The sequence below is a fragment of the Aedes aegypti genome, chromosome 2 (assembly GCF_002204515.2).
Source record: "Aedes aegypti strain LVP_AGWG chromosome 2, AaegL5.0 Primary Assembly, whole genome shotgun sequence".
NCBI lineage: Eukaryota > Metazoa > Arthropoda > Insecta > Diptera > Culicidae > Aedes > Aedes aegypti.
The window spans coordinates 349,729,302-349,749,464 of NC_035108.1; the positions used below are offsets into that span (position 1 = coordinate 349,729,302).

General features: G+C 37.1%; 1 protein-coding gene across 1 annotated transcript; it reads left to right on the plus strand.

The window, feature by feature from the left end:
- Positions 1-431: 431 nt before the first annotated feature.
- On the plus strand, positions 432-19,313 carry LOC23687624 (transmembrane 9 superfamily member 2). The gene is made up of 4 exons (XM_011494795.2): positions 432-1,094; positions 11,894-13,083; positions 13,151-13,310; positions 17,986-19,313. Exons 1-4 carry the CDS (start codon positions 948-950, stop codon positions 18,487-18,489), a joined length of 2,001 nt encoding a protein of 666 aa, XP_011493097.1. The 5' UTR covers positions 432-947; the 3' UTR covers positions 18,490-19,313.
- Positions 19,314-20,163: the final 850 nt, after the last annotated feature.

Sequence of the window (20,163 nt, forward strand, 5' to 3'; positions counted from 1 at the left end):
GCATGGAGATATTGATCGGAATAATAGTTTATTTCATGATGCACTGAATAAATTTGTTTATATTTATAAGATTTTATTGTTGATTATTCTATGAATATGAATATAAAAATTAAATAAGATTTCCATCCACAAAAGAGAGTAAATTTTACTCTGTTTCTTACAAACTATGTTTTGGATAATGGGTAAAATTTACTCGTTGATTTGACGTACAAGCCGTTTACTCTTTAAAGAGTAAAGGCCCTTTACTCTTTTTATGAGTTAAACTAGTTTCTCTCAAAGTGGGTACTTTTTTACCCTTTAAAGGGTACTTTGACCTTACAGTGTATAAAATTTACGAATACGCCCTTTTTGTGAATCAGCTAAAAATTTCTCATCTAGTACTACACAAATCACAGTCGTGAACGTACCTTATCCAAGAGCGCAACCATTGCGGTGACGTTTTCGCATACGTCGATATGTTGATGTCAGAGGGAAATTTTTCTCCAGAGCTAAAATATCTTCGCAATATTCTTTCGCAGTCGGAAAAATCGGGGTGGAAATGTTCTGATTTGTGCGTATAATCGAGTGCATTCGGTGTGAACTTGTTCACTGAGGTGAACTGGACACAAAGACAGTGGATTACGAGTATATTTGCTGCGGAAAATCCAGTAAATATTTGCTTTTCGGTAGGTGATAAGTACCGTTTGTCTGCATCAAGAAGCTTCTCGGAAGTTTGGCGAAGGAGGAGGAACCATTTCACCGTAGAGCGGAGGATCGTGTGGGAGTGCGGGTGGAAGTCCTGCCTGCCTGCAGTAGAGATAATTCACGGGGAGGCAGAGCTGGAGAGGCATACAAACGCTGCTTCCTGAACAAGTGGTCTGATTTGTTTGCATAGATTTACGACTTGGCCTAGATCGGTTCTTTCGGAAGGAAGGAAAGAAAAGGGGCTCAAGGAAGTACCAACAAAGATGAGTTTATCCAGTTGCTGCCGTTCGTCGCTTGCCGGCTTCATGCTGGTAGTGATGGTCATTTGCGGAACGGTGGATGGATTCTATTTGCCCGGATTGGCCCCCGTCAATTACTGCCGGCAGTCGGAGATGCAGAAATCATGCAAGGTAGGATTCCTTCTTTCTTGACCCTTTGATTTATGATTTGATTGCTGACTGGTGGGTGACAACTCATCAAGTCGGAAGTGGCTTAATATTTGTCATGCAACGTAGGTGTTAGTGATGGCGAAGTGTAAGGCGCTGTTTTTTTTTACTTTATTTCGATAGCTCTATCAAAAGGCGTGAATTCGTTTGATAACGCGTTTGCTGCGTGCTCATCGGTGGCACTTTTTCGCGTATGAAAAGGGAAGATAGAGAACATGTAGCACTAGGGTACTGCTTATGACATTTTGTTATAATATGATTGGAAGCAGCTTCCAGTAGCTCCCACCCTTTTTTGAACTGCGACCTCCTTTTAAATAATACAAAATATTGCGAGCCCCTGAGCATGAATATTTCTCAAATAAAAGATAACCGGAAATCTGAATTTATTCATATTATAAGCAGTGAATCATATTAACTCACTACAGCTTTAAATAAGTAAAATATGATGTTGTGAAGATAAACTAGGTTTTGGAGCAGCCTATATGGATCGGCCTAAACTGCACATCATTTTATTGGATTATAATTCATTATAAATTTTCGTCCAGAAATTCCCCCTGAGAATTTTCTCCAGGAATTCCTCCGGGGATTTCATTATAGAATTTCCTTAGGGATTTTCTCCAGAAACTCCAGCCATTTTTTCAGCGAATTCATCCGAGAATTTCCTCCAGGAATTTCTCCGGGGATTGCCTGTAAAAATTTCTCCGGGAATTTTCTTCAGAAATTCTTCCGAAGATATTTTTCAAGAATTCCTCCGGGGATTTTCCTCAAGAACTCCCCGGGGATTTCATAAAATCCCTAAAAATTCTCCAGGGTCTTTCACCAGTAATTCATTCAAGAATTCCTTTTAAAATTTGCTAGAATTTGGATTGTTTTTTCAGAGAATTCATCCGGGGATTTGCATCAGGAATTTCGTCCAAGAATGCCTTTGAAAATTTGCTGGATTTTGTCCGAGAAATTCTTCCGGGGATTTACTCCAGGAATTTGTCTGGGGATCTCTTCCACAAATTCCTCTACCAATTTCGTCCAGAAATTCTTTCGGGGTTTTATTCCAGGGAATTTTTACAGGAATTCCACTTAAGATTTCCACGAGGAATTTCTCCGGGGAATTGCTACAGGAATTCTCCCAGGAGTGCCTCTTAAGATTTGCACCAGGATTAATCCAAGAAATCCTCCGGGTAATTCCATCAGAAATTACTTCTTGGATTTCTCCCAGAAATTTATGTGGAGATTTCTGACAGCAATTCCTTCAGGATTCCCACCAGGAATTTATCCGGGGATTTTGTCCAGAAATTCCTCCGGGGATATCACCCAGGAATTCCTATTAAGATTTTCACCAGGAAATTTTCAGAAATTCCTCCGGGCATTTCCCTCTAGAATTTTTCATGAGATTTCCACCAGGAATTTCTGAGATTTCTTTTAAAAATTCTCCGAGATTCTTTCCAGGGAATTTGCTTCATCAATTCCACCGGGGATATCCTTCAGGAATTCCTCTAAAGATTTCCACCAAAAATTTCTCCAGATTAATCACCGCGGTTTTCTTCCAGGATTTTCTCATGGAACTTCCACCAGGAAGTCCTCCACGGATTGCCTCCCGAAATCTTTGCAGGGATTTCTTACATCAATTCCTTCTGGATTCCCCACAGGAATTGGAGATTTGCTCCAGAAATTTCTCCGAAGATTTCCTCATAGAATTCGTCCGGGCATTTGCTCAAGGAATTCATCCGGAGATTTCCTTCAGAAATTCCTCCGGTGATTTTTCCCTAAAATTCCTCCAGAGTTTCTCCGAAACCTCATCAATGAACTTCTTTAGAGTCTCTCCATGAATTCCTACGGAGTTCCTCTAGAAATTCCTTCGAAGTTCCTTTACGAGTTCTTTTAGAATTTTTGCTTGGAGCTCCACCGGGAGTTCCTTTGGATTTCCTCCAGAAATTTCTCCGATCTCCTTCAGGAGTATCTTTGGAGAATTTTTTCCAGGGTTCCTCCGAGATTTACTCCATGATTCCATCAGGAATTTCTCCGGAGTTTCTCTAAAAAATATTCCCCCGACAATTCCTTCAGATATCCTCCGGGAGCTCCATTGAGAATTTCTACAGATTTCCTCCAGGGTGCCCCCTGGCTTTTTTCCCGGAATTACTCCAGGAGTTCTTTCGAGTTCTAGTAATATCTCGGAAATCCACCGGATTTCCATTAGGATTTCTTTACGATTTTTCTACGAAAAATTCCCTACTTTGCCTCCGCGATTTCTTACAGCATTCCTCAAAACAATCTCAAGCGTTTCTCCAGAAATTTCCTCTAGATTTCCTCCGGGAATACCTCTAGAAAACTTTTTTTTCGAGAATTTCCACCAGGAACTCTTACAGAGTTCTTCCAGAAACTTCTCTAGAGTCCCCAAGCGTTTGCTCTAGATCTCATCCAGTAATTCCTGGCAAATTCTTCCGGAGATCCATCGGGAATTCTTTCGAATATCCTCCATAATTTCTCCAGAAATTTCACCGGAGTTCCTCAAGCGATAACCCTGCAGTTCCTCTAGAAACGCCTTCGGATTTTTTTTTCCAGAAACGCATCCGGAGTTTCTCCAGGAAGGTCTCCAGAGTTTCTCCAGGAATTGCTCCCGAGTTCCTACATGAATTCTTTTGGAGTTTCTCTAGGATCAGAGTTTTTCCCGTAATTCCTCAGAAATACTTCGTTGCCTCCTAGGAGTTCTTCTGAAGTTGCTCCGAGAATTTTCCTAGATCCTGTGAGAAATCCTCCATAGTTCCTCCGGAAATTTCTAAAAAGTCCTAGAATTTCTTCGGAATTCCTTCAGAATTCCTCCTGGAATCCCTCCGGAGTTCCTCCAGGAATTCCTTTCTTCCCGATATTCTCCTGGATATCATCAAGCAATTCCTCGGAAGTTCCTCCGGAGTTCAACTGGGATTTGCTCCGAAGTTCTTCCATAAATTCTTCCACAGCAGCAGCTCTTCCACTTATCAGTAAATAGAAGGTGAAAAATCTAGCTTCCGGCAATAGGGTAAGGACTCTTAACATCGCTCTAAAATGCTAACAGTTGGCGCCAGCGGCAAAAAGTACAAACATCAACCTTTTGAACATGCAGTTTCTCTCACTGGCCGCTGAGTGGCGACACTGACGTTTACATTACACGCACTGATCGTGCTACGCACGTTTCACAAATATTTCAAACTTCCAACACAAGCGCATGGGAGAATGATAGTCGAGAATTCTCAAAACGTGTGGAAAATAATAAAATACGTAAACTACACTCAGGCAAATGGACTATCGAAATGCATAGGAACCACTTATGAAAATTCGCCACAATAAATCGGGTTGAAATTCATAGCTTTGCCTCATGAAACCAAACTTTGAAAACAAAAAAATGTTTTCGCGGCAACCTGGTATCAAACCAAGGACCTTGCGATCGTTATGCCCGTGCGTAAACCACGCGCCTATCGACGCCTTGATGTGAGTTGATGCTAAAACTATATATTAAGTGTTCGTATTGCCATAACCGTTCCACCTTTCATAAGGCAAAATGTATGCATTTCGATAGTCTAGTTCACAGGGTGTACTTGCAATTGAGAGACTGGATAGAAAAATTAATGGTTAGAAATCAAGCCTAATGTGGAGTAGATAACTTTTTGTGTTTAGTAGAGATGGTCGGGTTTCACATTTTTCAAACCCGAACCCGACCCGTACCCGACTTATTATATTTCTTCAAATCCGGACCCGACCCGAACCCGAGACAATAATTGTAAGGCAAACCCGGACCCGACCCGAACCCGAAAAATTTTAGCTGTGTAAACCCGAACCCGACCCGAAACCCGAAAAAAAATTGTAAGAAAAACCCGAATAAAACCCGAGTTTGAAAAGATGGTAAATTCATCGTTTCTGATGCATAGGGAAGCTTTTAGGTTGTTACTCTGTTCACATTTCTCACCAATTCCGACCTAAACCCGACTCAAACCCGACTTTTTGTAAGCCCGAACCCGACCCGTACCCGATAATTTTGTAACTTTCAAACCCGACCCGAACCCGAACCCGAAAAATTTAAAATTTTCAAAAACGAACCCGACCCGAACCCGTCGGGTTCGGGTTCGGGTCGGGTTTCGGGTTTGAAAACCCGAGACCCAACCATCTCTACTGTTTAGTTCCGTGGTGCTTTCTTTGCTTCAGGATTAAATTTTTACTACCACTGAAAAAGAGCCATCTTTTGCCTTTCAGTTTTGAATATCGCCCTATTGATGAATAAAAGTTTGGTTATGTTTCTGCAAATTTGGAAATTGCCTGTTGCCTAAATGATGGAAAAATTATCATTAATTAAAAGAAACATTTTTTCCTACATTTAAGTTTTCTGGCAAACGCCAATGAGGCAATGCATGACCTGATTCGCTACTCGCCACATAGTAACGTACATGCGCTAGTGTCTATGCACGACAAATCGCTAAAAGGTAACGCGAAAAATATTTGTATGGCGAAATGCATCTAACGAATTATTTCTCAAAATTGGAAACTATTTTCGAAAAAATATTTGGTACCGGTTGCGCGTAATGATTCTATCACGCCTACCAAATATGTTTTCGATAAAAGTTTCCAGTCTGAAGATATTTGAAGTTTGATGCCTATCCCCATACAAAATAAAATGAGAAAACTTCTGCTGATCAACTGTGGACAAGAGCAAAGCAGGTAATCCATTTTGAGTGTTCAAAATAAATTTTGCAAAATTTAACCTTACTCTTATTTGTCAATAAAGTTTTGATTTTTGCTAGTTCAATACTATTTGTACAGACAAACAGACGTAACACTAATTATTTTCATCGCACAGCATAAAAGCGCTCAATTCTAATATTTGGTAGTTGGCCGACGGGCCACTAGTATAAGGCACTCGCATCGCCTTTTGTTCGAGTTTGACGTTTGCTCACCACCGTCATCTAGTTCGCTGTTGGCCAAATGAAGTATTTTTAGCATTTGGCGTAATAATTTTTCTAGCTATTACGTCTGCTTGTCCGCGCTATTTGTTTGTTTGTGTTGATCACATTCGAAATGGATCGAAAAAATACAACTACTGCGAGCGCGTGCAGTTTGGTCTATTTAATTTTTGATAAATATGTTGACCAAAAAATGAAGCACCAGTGAAGTTACCCTTAGGAAGATACACAGTACACTTTTCACGCCATTCTACATTTTGCGAACCTTATGTGTCATAAAATGTTTGAGACAATAGTGTTGCCTAAAACTGAACGCCTAATCATACACTCAGGCAAATGGACTATCGATAAACATAGGAACCCCTTATGAAAATTCGCCACAAGGAATCGGGTTGAAATTCATAAATTTACCTTATGAAATCAAATTTTGAAAACAAAAATAGTTTTCGCGGCAACCTGGAATCGAACCAAGAACCTTGCGATCGATAGGCTCGGTCGTACATCCCGCGCCTATCGACGCCTTGGTGTTGAGTGATGCTAAAACGATACATAAAGCGTTCGTATTGCGATAACCGTTCCATCTTTCATAAGGCAAAATGTATGAATTTCGATAGTCCAGTTCGCTGCGTGTAAGAAATGCATTTAATGTTTAAAACAGGTACTAGGGTGCCGGTACCAATGGTTGTAATACCACTAGATTTGACGATGAAATAAAACGTATATTTTCTATAAAAACGACGTGCGCTATTTTTGGTGGATAGATCGCCTCTAGTTACGTCGATTTGTCAAATTTCGGCTTTTTATTTTATAAAAAAGTCTTATAAATAATTAGGTTTTCGCAAAAAAAAAATTGCTCCCTTGCACCAGTAGTTGCCGTCGTGTTCCAGTAGTATCATTTGATAGAAGCAGTGTTTTAAATAGATATAAAAAATGAAGAAATGTCCCTGAGATGCTCTTCATTCGAAAGATTTTAGTTGCTGCTACGAGGGAAACATGTTAAACCTACTTACACTACCCATCATAAGTATGGAATTTCGAAAGTTTTCCACTGTGTTGTGGGTGATGCTTAACTTAAAAATGCTGCAATACTTAGTATTGCAGGGCTGTTACAACAGGCGCGAATTTCGCGATTCTCGCATATTTCGCGATTCTCGCGGATTTCGCGATTTTCGCGGATTTGTAGCGGATTTGGCCAGCCAAGCGCGAAAATCGCGGGTGGATAAAATTCTGTCGCGAAAATCGCGGATTTCTCAAATCATGTGGCAAAAATTGCAGTTATATACATACATTCGTGATTTCATAATTAGGAAATTTCTATTTAAAACAGAAAACCCATGTCTTCTCCTTGAGAGCAGTAAAGTTCAGTTAATATAGTCACTGATATCGAAAATGTTGTTCAGGGATATATAAGAAGCAGTAACATTTTAACATTTTCATTTTATTTGGAGTAATTTTTCTCGAGGGTCGCTAGTTAATCAAGAGATAGTTACTCCCGAAATTCTTAATGACACTAATCTAAATGTTCTATTGATGTTTACGGCCTATAGGTTTTTGACTTTAAGTTAAACTGGAAATAGAAAATTATACCGTTTAAATCCTGTGAGTTTGAAGAACATTTCTCTCACGTTAAAAATCTAAGAAAATACGCTCATTAAGACCACATTCCACTCAGCACATTAAGACCACCACTCAGCACATTTGGCTTGAATTTCAAATATTTGAAATCAGAAATGTGTTAAATATACTGATCATGAATGAATATAATATGTCAAGATATTAAACCGTGTAGGAATGCTAAATTTGTTCAGCTTGATTACATAAATGCATGCCCTCAAAATTTGTGCGAATAATATGCGGACACTCTGGCTGAGTTTTGGCGCTACAGTCATAGTTGGTTACCCTATGCAATCTTAGGATCAATAGAAAAGTTTAAAACAATAGATAGCTCCGCAATCAAATTAGGAGTTTTGTCAGTGAAGAGCATTGTAAATCTAGAAGATACAAATTACTTGAAGGTTATGGAAAGCAGCTCTGAAAATTGTATGTATAATTAATGCAATATTGGATGTAAATATAACTAAATAAAACTTTTGCAGGTTAAGCTGATCACCATAAAACCGTCTTACGATCTGTTTTGAAAACCAGTGCATTGACTGAATCATCAGCACAACACACCGGTTAAAAAGTTAGCATTTGGTGAAATCGCCAAATTTATAAATTTGCAACTTTGGAAGACATTTTTTAACACCGAAATTTAAACAATCATAATGCATAAAGCATTATTTTGAGCAATTTCACCTGGTGCTTAACTTTTCAACCGCACAGTCTTTGAAATTTACGTCATATGTGCCCGACAATTTGAAGCAAGTAAAATGAAGTAAACTTAAGTCACAAATGACGTAATTTTTCCGTCACAATGGACTGAATATTATTCTAATTACTATTTTTTTAGTCACATTGAATGTAATTTTACAAGAATGATGCATTTTTTAGTTCTAATGCCATCAAATTTAATACGTACGTAATATTATTTTTTTCTTAGTGTGCAATACTATGACAAATTTTGTGATAATAAAATTGAAGACATTTAGAGTTCTCTGTCAAAATTTCATGCGTTTTGCTCATAGGAAAACAAAGTTTTAGCATGCCAGAGATGAACATTATCCCTCCCCATGGTTATGCGACCTTGATGCGATGGGAGGGCACAATCCATTAGCCCATTAGATGGAAACCAAAGGCGTGACCTGTAGTAGTGGTATCACATTTTGGCATTTTTGCTTAAAGCTGCGTCATAATTCATATGGAATAGACGCACTAATATCTCGGATGTGATCCAATGGACGTTCTGCGTCGTTGATAGCATTAATGCCCATTTCAAATAATTAATCAATTCGAAGTGGACATTGATACTATTCGCGACGTTCAGTTTGCCTTTTGCTAACCAAAATGATCCGTAGCCACTCTTACTATTAGCTAGCTAGATACATCGTTATCATATACGACGTAGGTAATATTACTCTGAGGAAAATGACTAGTAGATTCACTGAGTAGAAATCAGTGGCGACAATCTTATTTTAATATGGTTTTTACATTATCATAACAAGGAGTACCTCTTTTGTAACAATGGTATAAACAATCTAATTCCAGCTTCATTTTCGCAAAATTTACAAGTAGGAAGTAGGCGTTGTGAAGCATTGCATTTGCCACCGAAAAGTGGATTTTGTAAGAGACAGTTATAGAAGCATAAGGTAACTTTACTCTTAAATATTCACTATAAAATGACTATAGAAAGTAAGACGCTAAGATCGATCACTTGCTACTTGTACACTTGCTAGTTTTAGAAATTGTTGAACAGACAATGAAAGTGACTTTTTTCTTTAAGGATATATAAACGTAAAGACCTGAAAATAACTAGAACTACTACTAAACAGCCTAATTTTGTCAAGACTTGACGACAATTGACATTTAAGACTTTAATCTTACGTAAAAGACAGGAGTAATCAGAATAGCACTTAAATGACAAATTATTCAAAATCATTTTGACTAGACAGTATTTGTAATGACACTACAACACTACTATTTCAAAAAATCTGATGGAGCTGCTGATTTTCACAATGCTTCCTTTTCTCAGAAGCAAGCGAATATGGGTATTTTTAAAAAACTACCAAGTCACAATATTAATAAAAAACAGTGTTCATATGGGCGCCATTGCCTAGTCCGTCTGAGTATTGGTCCTGGTAGAGGGGAAACTTGGCAAAAGCCAGACCGAGGGTTCAGCCTTGATAAGTTAATCTGTCAGGCAGCTCCAACTGAATACCATACAAAAAAAATTACATCAAAATTAATTTTTAGATGGCTCATATCTGGACCTGTAGAGTTGAACATTTTGTGTAAAACGTCGAAAGAGTTTTAAATGTATAGTCCAGTGTGCTTCCAATGACTAATGAATATTACTGAAAAAATATAATAATTATCATAATAACAAATTTGTCAAAAATATAAAATTATCACAACAAGCTTAAGTCTTTTTACCTCAAATTGATTGAATATGAGGACTTGAATTTTATAATTATAAAAAAAGTTTTCATACAATGAATGGCATGCATTTCAAACTTATTGTTTTACTGGCCACATCTCATAAATAAAACAATATTTTTTGCAACATTATTTTCTAAAACAATATGATGGTGTTTGCCTATCCATGTATTTCATGAAAAAATACAGTATTGGCGATCTAATCTTATTAATGGCAATCTTTTCGCTCTCGACAACATCACCACTTAAAATATAGTGTGAACTTAGAAGAGAGAAAATAACTTCACTTTGCATCTCCTATTGTATGCAAAGATCATATCGAATTGTGTTAAGTATAGTTGCAAACTAAGCCTCCTCTCTGCTTGTAGACACTACCATTAATTAAATTGCACGATTTTCTACAACAAAACATATTAAAATGTTGATGACAATTAAGTTTCGAGTGATATTGATGAATACGATCAACAATATCACTCGAAATTTAATTGTCATCAACATTTTAATATATTTTGTTGTAGAAAATCGTGCAATTTGATAAATGGTAGTGTCACTACGAGCAGATAGGAGGCCTAGTTTGCAACTATATTCGATGTAAAACTCGAATTATACGATTTTTCTACAACTTGTCTTGCTCAATGGTAGATACTTTAAGATAAGGCGAAAATAATCATTTTAAGTACTATTAAAACTAGTTTTTGATCATGCACGTTTACGCATTTTTTATAAAGAATAGTAAAGAAGTCAATGAAACAGATTTTTTTTGGCGCGGATTGATGTTTCTAGGCGCGGATCGAATTTCCGAAGTCGCGATTTTCGCGGATACGATTTCAAGATTTTTGTAACAGCCCTGGTATTGCAACGATTCCATACTTTTGGTAAATAATGTATGTAAAAATCAACTATTTTGTTTAAAATTCCTTATATCATTCTAGAGCGTTTACTACTGGAACACTAGCTCAACTATTGAAATACATGTACCAATAGTGGCTCAAGCGATTTTATGCTCGAAACATTATTTTATCACTTTTCTTATATTTTTACCATATACCTAGTAGAGGTTGAAATCTGTCTGTTGAAGTCAAAATATCTCTGTTAAGGGTTTTCGTTATTAACCCTCTAATACCCAAATTTTTATTTTCGATTTAAGTATTATTTTTCGTTATCTAAATTCGTTCTAAACACGTTTTGGGCAATTATTTATTTTTATTTGCAAATTTTTAAATTTTGGTTTTTGATTTTTATAATTTTTATTTTTGAACATCCCTAGCTTTTTTCATTTTTTCTTGTAGCGTTTTCTAGTTGTTGATTTTTGGCAATAATAAAAATTTAAATTTTTACGATGCTTTTAAAAACATTAATTTTTTAATTTTTTTTCGGAGCGTATTTTATTTTCCGTGTAACTAACAGAAAAACAGGTTTGAAATTATATTAATGCCACCAGGCTCTTCTTTTGTGATAGGTTGATCGTAGAAAAATGTAAAAGGTACGATTTTTTATATTACACGTTAAATGAACCCCAGGCATTTGTAGGTTATATAAGAATGCAATTTCTCAAACAATTTTTAAAAATACAAAAAAGTTTCAAAAGTCATAAAAAACTTTTCTTATATGCGTGTTATGAGTCAAGGTATAAGCCAAAAATAAAATCATTTTGATTTCCGAGCTACGAAAAAATACACAAAATTCCAAAGTGTACCCCGTCTAAAGGCGGGGTTGGGTATTAGAGGGTTAAGTTATGATTTTTTATTGCGGCACAGGAAAAACTTTCTAAAATTAAATATTCTTTCACTTTTTCATATTTTTCAGTCCGAGGTGGTATTGTACGTGAACCGACTGAATACCGAGGAATCCGTCATCCCATACGAGTATCATCACTTCGATTTCTGTCCAATTGACGAAGCCAACTCGCCGGTGGAAAATCTTGGACAAGTGGTGTTCGGTGAACGCATCCGTCCAGGGCCGTACAAAATTGATTTCCTCGAGCAGAAAACCTGCGAGAAGGCCTGCACTCGATACTACGTAGGCGGCGATCCGGAAAGTGACCGTCGATTGATGATCCTGAAGAAGGGAATGAGCTTGAACTACCAGCATCACTGGATCGTCGACAATATGCCCGTTACGTGGTGCTATCCGTTGGACAATGACCGTCAGTACTGCAGCACTGGCTTCCCAATGGGTTGTCTGGTACGACGTCACCCGGATGGAGACGAGGGTTGTATGGTGAACCCGAGCTATAACCGAGCTGGATATTATTATCCCTTCAATCACGTTGACCTGACAATCACTTTCCATAGTGGAGCTACGGAAGAATGGGGAGTTGCCTTCAAGCAAAACGGTGGCCGTATTATCTCAGTCAAAGTTGTTCCATCGTCTATCAACCATAAAAATCCCGATCAACCAGACTGTTCCAGCAAGGAACCGATTGAAATTCCATCGACTGCCCTACCCAATGGTCAGAAAATGAACATCACCTACACATACTCGGTTCATTTCGTGCAGAACAACACCATCAAATGGTCCTCGCGCTGGGATTACATTCTGGAATCGATGCCCCACACCAACATTCAATGGTTCAGCATCCTGAACTCGCTGGTGATTGTGCTGTTCCTGTCCGGTATGGTGGCCATGATCATGCTGCGAACACTGCACAAAGATATCGCCCGCTACAACCAAATGGACTCCGGAGAGGATGCGCAGGAGGAATTCGGATGGAAGTTGGTGCATGGGGACGTTTTCCGACCACCACGCAAGGGAATGCTGCTGTCGGTGCTGCTCGGATCCGGAGTGCAGGTGTTCTGCATGTCTTTGGTTACGTTGGCCTTCGCCTGCCTGGGATTCCTTTCGCCGGCCAATCGCGGAGCTCTGATGACCTGCGCTATGGTGCTGTTTGTGCTGCTAGGAACTCCCGCCGGATACGTCTCGGCTCGCATCTACAAGAGCTTCGGAGGAATCAAGTGGAAGAGCAACGTCCTGCTGACGTCCATGCTCAGTCCTGGGTAAGTGTTCGTGAATTGGACTTCTACATGTGAGGAAGACAAAATGATCAATGTTTCATCCTTTCAGAATTGTTTTCGGACTCTTCTTCGTGATGAATCTGATCCTGTGGAGCAAGGGAAGCTCTGGAGCCGTTCCATTTTCGACACTGATTGCCCTGCTGGCCCTGTGGTTTGGAGTATCGGTGCCGCTTACCTTTGTTGGTGCTTACTTTGGGTTCCGTAAGAGGGTAAGTAGATGAATGCAACTGTATAGGATAATGAGGCATTCCTTTGATGACATTATTAGTATTAAAAATCCTCCTACACACTCTGAGTTCGGTAAATTATTTTAACGACTTGAATCGGTGATTTAACAAAATACCGAAGTTTTGGTAATTAACAGCTTGTTTGCCGAAAACTGTAAATAACATTACCGAAAATCAGTGATTTTATTTAGATTTACCGAATACGGTGAATATTTTCACTGACAAATCGGTGAAGTAGCCTAATCACCGATGTCGGTGAAATAAAATGCTGATTCGTCCGATTTTCTCTTTTCAAAGTTTTGTCCTTTCGACGTTTTATCCTTTCAACGTTTTGTCCTCTCCACGTTTTGTCCCTTCGACTTTTGGTCCTTTCGACTTTTTGGCATTCCAAGTTTTGTCTTTCGACATTTTGTCAACCAACCTTCCCGGTTTAGGGACAACATGTCGAAAGACAAAACGACGAACGACAAAACGTCGAATACCAAATCGTCGAACGTGACAAAACGTCAAAAGGACAAAAAGTCGAATTATTTATTCTTTCGGAAGAGAATCATTCTTTCAACAAATTTTCGTTTCTTTTCAATTTGCTCTTTTCAACGTCATGTCGTTTAAGGTGATTATAGAACGAAGCCACACCTCAAATTTTCAAGAGCACAAGACTTGAGACCAAAACAGCGCTCCGCGTTAAAAATCTATCCCATTGGTCACCACCAGGAAGCAAGCAAGGTGATTGGTTTTCTATGCGATCTGTTGTCAGATACTCTCGTCTTGTGCACTTGAAAATTCAAAGTTTGGCTTCGTTTTATAATCACCTTAATAATTTCATCCCTTTGATGTTTTGTCGCGTTAGCGTTTTGGCATTGGTCGAACTTCAACGACCGTTTTGTCTCCCAACCAAATTTCCCACCTAGCTAATTATAATCACGCAGAGAAAAGATTTTTAAAATCAACAATATTCTGTATTGAAATCAACAGAAAAAATTATCATTTCTCGGCTAATAATATATTTTTTTGAATTCAACAACAAAACCTTGTTGTTTTAAAAAAATATTTTTTTGTTTCTAAAATCAGTCGTCAACACAAACAAAAAATATTTTTTTTGAATTCATAATAAATATATTTGTTTATACAATACCTTATGTTGGAACAAAAAATAACTGTGTTGCTTTTAAAATTTATATTTTTTGAAACAAAAAAAGTATTTTTGGAAACAAAAAAGTACATTTTTGATTCACTATTTATTTTTTTATTTATGTAGGATTTATTCATTATTTTCTATTTCATTTGAAATGATCATAAACAAAAAGACTACATTCTCTCCATTTAGATTTTATTTACATCTGATTTACAAATAATCACATTCAATCTATGCATGCAATTCGTCCGGTCAGCCAAGAATGGCGGCGGTATCAATTCTTCAATTTCCTTCCGTTCCAGGATTTTCAGAATTTATAGGTAGTATTGATTTTATAGAGAAAAACAATCGAACAATGCGTATAAGTTTGTATATCAGATAGTTACATGGAAACAAGACAATTTTTTACCCTGAAGACGATTGATAATTTCTTCAGAGATTCCAAAACTCAGCAAAAAAAATCACCGTCACTAACTTCCTCAACTTCCATTACCAAAACTTCTTCTTCTGTTGAATTCATTTTGAGTTTTGTTTGAAATCATGAAAATTGCGTCTGACAAGCCGTGCGTACATAATAGCGAAAAAAACATACACACTCATATAATAAATATGTATGTGTGTAAATATTAGGGTTTTTTAAAACCAAAAAACTTTTTTTGAAAACAAAACAGATTATGTCAACAATCAAAAAAATATTTTATTGAATCTACGCAACTTATGTTCCCATCAGTTGGGTGTAAAAACAACAATTGATATTTTTGGAACAACAAAATTTAATATTTGTATTCAACAAGAATAATTGTAATTTTTAAAAAATGTTTCAATAATATTTATTTTTGAAACAAATGTCTGTTTTCTCTGCGTGATAGACCTTTTGTCTTTCGACCATTCGTCCTTTCGACGTATTATCTTTCGACCTTTTGTCCATAAACCCCGCAATAACCAGGGGTTACTCATGAAGTTCCTTCAGATTTTTTGTGGATTTTTTCATGCATAGATATTATATTATATATTTAGTCTTGCAATGTGTTCAAACAGGTTTAGGGACAGAATGTCAAAAGACAAAACGTCGAAAAACAAAACGGCGAGAGACAAAACATCGAAAGACAAAACATTGAATCCCAAAAAGTCAAAAGGGACAAAACGTCGAAAGCGGTGAATTTTCAAAATTGTATGCCAGACTTATTTTTTCACATCGGGATCGATTAAATATGCTATGAATAACGTTTGGACCATATTTAATTATTCATTCTTTAGAAAGAGAATCGGTTTTCTAAGAAATTTTGTTTCCTTCAATTTCTTTATTTTCGATTTTTTTTTTCATTTCGACGTTTTGTCCTTTCGACGTTTTAGCATTCGACATTTTGGGATTCATCGTTTTGTCTTTCGATATTTTGTCACCCAACCTTCCAAACCTTTGTCGAGTAATTGCTCTAGTAAAATATCTACGGATTTTTCAAAAGTTTATCTAAAGTTTTTCATCAACAAATACTACGGTTATCATTGAAGTAACTCCTTAGATTATAGCTACACATTATTTTTTAGAAATTTCGTCCGATATGTTTCAAAAACTTAAACTTCCGCATCCCAAAATGTCGAAAGAGACAAAAAAATCGAAAGAGCAAAACGTCGAAAGGACAAAACGTTGAAAGTAGTAAAATTTCAACAAGCCATGGAATTGTTTTCCAGATTCTTTTCTTCACATTGTGTTCAATTAAATTTGTCTATAAGACGTTTTGTCTCTTCGAAGTTTTTTCCTGTCGTCGTTTCGACATTCGACGTATTGGAATTCTAAGTTATGTCTTCCGACGTTTTGTCACCCATCCAATTATCTTTTCAGTTCATCTAGGGAATCATCTAATAGTTTCTTAGAAGCCCAGATTTTTTTTACTGGAGTTCATCAGAAATTTCTTCGAAAATTTCATCAGAGATAACCTCAAAATTTCCTCTACAGAGACCTCCCGGAAATTTTTCTACAATATCTGAAAATAATCCTTAACGATGAATTCCGAGGACTGCCTTGAAATTTTGTTTGCAAGAATTCCTGAAAGATGCTCTGGAATTTATAGTGCAATTCTTGGTTGGACTATATAGCAAATCATGAACAAAAATTTTAGAGGAAATCCTCAGATTTCCTTGGAGACATCACTGCAAAAAATACTAACCAAATTCTCGAAGATATCCTGAACAAAAATCTTGAATGATTTCTTTGGAAAACGTCAAAAAAAAGTGATATCACATTCACGTAAAACTGAAATCAAAAAATATATTCAAAAAACTGTTTTTAATTAGGTCCACCTTAAGTAAAAATTTTCAGTACTAATTTTTCTGAGGTCAAATAAAGAGTGACATCAAAAATGTCGTCAGAAAATTTGTTCGTAATCACATATTCTAAAAGTTTGCCAAAAAACTCAGCCACGAAATTCTTCAAACAAAAAAAAATTATTCATTAATGTTTTTTCTTAGAAGTTGCAGAACTCAATTACGAACAACTTCTCTAAAGACAGCATACGTCCAACACTTTATTTTTTCTGCTGAATTGTCAAATCGGACTATTCCCAGGTACCATTGGTAACTGAATAACAGTTTATTCAGCTGAAAAGAAGATGTATAAACTGGTTGATGTAAGAATTTGGGAGCGATTCCCGGTTGAACTCCGGGGGACCTTCCATGGAATTTCTGGATGAAATCCAAGAGAATTTCGGGAAAAAATGAATTCCTGGAAGAAATCTTGAGGGATTTCAAGAGGAAGAGACTCTCGAGAAGTTCCCGGAGGAAGTCTGGAGGATTTCTCGGAGGATTTAAGAAGTAACTCCAGAAGAATTCCTAGGAGACTCCGGAATATTTTTGGGTAATTACTGTAGGAACTCTGAAAAATTCCTGGAGAAACTCCGATAAAATTCCTGGAGGAACAAGGGCGGAAATTTGAAAGAATTACTAGTGAAGCTCCTAAGGAATTCCCGGAGGAACTCTAAAGAAAATCCATGTGAAACTCAGTGCCCATAACTGCATATCAGTCACATTCGACATTTTTGAAAATTTCAAGTCAATACCGTGGAGTCACTAAATTATGTATACTTTTGATCAACTTATTAAAATCTGTAATTTTGTTCTAGAAAATTAAAAAAAAATACCAAGTAGTTTTGTCGCATTGGTAATTGTAACCGCATAACAGTCACATTGAGATTATGCATGAGCCTCGTAATGTAGTAGCAAACAAATTCCTTTCAGAAATCATTTCTGACTATTCACCCAATAAATAATATGAGCTGTACAAATGTTCAGCCTCAAATAAGCACTTTTGAGTTCCTGGTAATTTTTAGAAATTTTAGTTTCTTCCCATACTGCCATAAAATACACACTTGGTGTTCCATTTACTCAATGCCTACTTTTGTCGAATGTTACAAATATGCAGTTATGGACAGTCTAGTTCTCAGCATTCTAAGAAAACATCATTTTCACTTTTCAGTACAACCTTTTTATCTGACCACTGAACTATCATATTTCTTTCCATGTCCACAGTCTCTGGAACATCCAGTGCGCACCAACCAGATCCCGCGCCAAATTCCGGACCAATCGATCTACACCCAACCGATCCCCGGCATCATCATGGGTGGCGTCCTGCCGTTCGGTTGCATCTTCATCCAGCTGTTCTTCATCCTGAACTCGCTCTGGTCCAGCCAAATGTACTACATGTTCGGTTTCCTGTTTCTGGTGTTCTTGATTCTGGTCATCACCTGCTCAGAAACGACCATCCTGCTGTGCTATTTCCACCTGTGTGCCGAGGACTACCACTGGTGGTGGCGATCGTTCCTGACCTCGGGCTTCACAGCGGTCTATCTATTCATCTACTGCTGTCACTACTTTGCAACCAAGCTGCAGATCGAGGACGCCGCCTCGACCTTCCTGTACTTTGGCTACACACTGATCATGGTGTTCCTGTTCTTCTTGCTGACGGGATCGATAGGTTTCTTTGCTTGCTTCTGGTTCATTCGCAAGATCTACAGTGTCGTGAAGGTGGACTAAGCAGCAACCAATTATTGCCAGGGCCAGGAGTGAGTGCAGTCAATCAGAAGATCCCTTTCGAAATTCCTCCCCTCTATAATATTCTTTATTCTCTATTTTTGAGATAGTTTAAAACGTACGTCTAGACGATAAGATTATTATTTAAAAAATAACAAACTGAAGCACATTACTAGCGACGAAAGATTGCAAAAGAATGAAACGATGCACTTAAATGATTGATTTTAAGCAACACAGGTTGACAAAGTGAATAGGTGAAATACCTGAATTAAACAAAAAAAAAACCGTTAATTTTCTTCACAAGACGAGAAAACCGTGATAACAGCAGCACCTTCCAAAAAGAAAGCAAAAGAGCAGGACAAAAATGATTTAGCAATGATATGCGCAAAGAAAATTAAGAAACACAAGGATTGATCGGAGGAGAACATGTGTGTGATTACTTTTAGTAGTATAATATCAAAAAACGATTAAATGCCTTCTTTTCTGTTTAATTATTTAAACTTACTAAGTACAGGAAGGATAACACGAGAAAAAAACACTAATAAATCTGTAGTAGCCGTAAATTAGTATCTGTTAGGTATGTATTATACTTGTAATTGGATGGATTAACTGACAGAAGAAAGTATTAATGGGAGAAAACCTAATTGGATTTATTACAAAAGCATTTGGTTTGTATTTGGATATTCCCATTAACGAAAACTAAATCCCATTATTTTGGGATCAATATGCGTTGTACAGTAGAGGTACGGTTCAAGACAGTTCCTGGGCAAACCTCGTTTGAAATTTCGTTCAAAAATACATACGGGAAACCCCCGTGCAAGAGTAAAGTCACATGATTTAGCTACAATTTGAATACATTCGAAAGAACAAAAAAATGCCGTAATCAACAATCCTAACCGGACTTTTGTGCACTTGGGCGCGTGACTTTGCACAAAGAGAAATTATTTAATATAGGAACCCATTTCCGGCTTTCCTTCTTGGATTTCGTTACGTTCAAATCATTTAAATAATGAAGCAAAAACCAATAAAGTAGTCAAACTTGACTAGGAAGCTGATTAACTTGATTATTTAAAAAAAGATTACATAATAAACTACGGTAACTTATAAATCAGGTTGAAGTTTGCGTATTGATTTATCACAATCCATGAAAGCAATGAAAGTATTAATGACGCTTGTGCTAATTTTCTGGCAACACTTCATTAAATGTTTTTTGTTCCGAAACTGAATAAAATTTGTTACAGGAACCACTTGAATTTTCGTTGAAGTGATAAACCGTTTTAATATGTAGATGAATCAAAGCCATACCCAGATTTTTTAGGAGCTCAAATTATCGAACTCGCCAAGGACAAAAAGCCACTCAAATAAAGATAAACTAAGAGCACAAATTTAGAGAACCAGACAGATGTTTAGACTGAAAAAATACTCGATTATTCACCATCAGCGATGTACCAATCGATCAAGTTTTGAGCTTGAACGGCTATTTGGTTCTCTAGATTTGTGCTCTTTCATCTTCTGGAAATCTGGAGAACATGAAAAATTGGTCGATTGATCACCGGCTAGTGGTGGCCGGTTTCCGGTTCTCCAGATTTATGGTTTTGAAGGTTTGAGGTTTAGTTTCTTTTCATCTTCACCTTAAAATACACCTAAGTTGAATAGAAATTTTAACAAAAAGCTGGT

Coding starts and splice junctions, on each gene's coding strand:
- LOC23687624 (XM_011494795.2), top strand. CDS start 948: ATGAGTTTATCCAGTTGCTGCCGTTCGTCGCTTGCCGGCTTCATGCTG. Junction 1,095..11,893: donor AGATGCAGAAATCATGCAAG/GTAGGATTCCTT, acceptor CATATTTTTCAG/TCCGAGGTGGTATTGTACGT. Junction 13,084..13,150: donor ACGTCCATGCTCAGTCCTGG/GTAAGTGTTCGT, acceptor TCATCCTTTCAG/AATTGTTTTCGGACTCTTCT.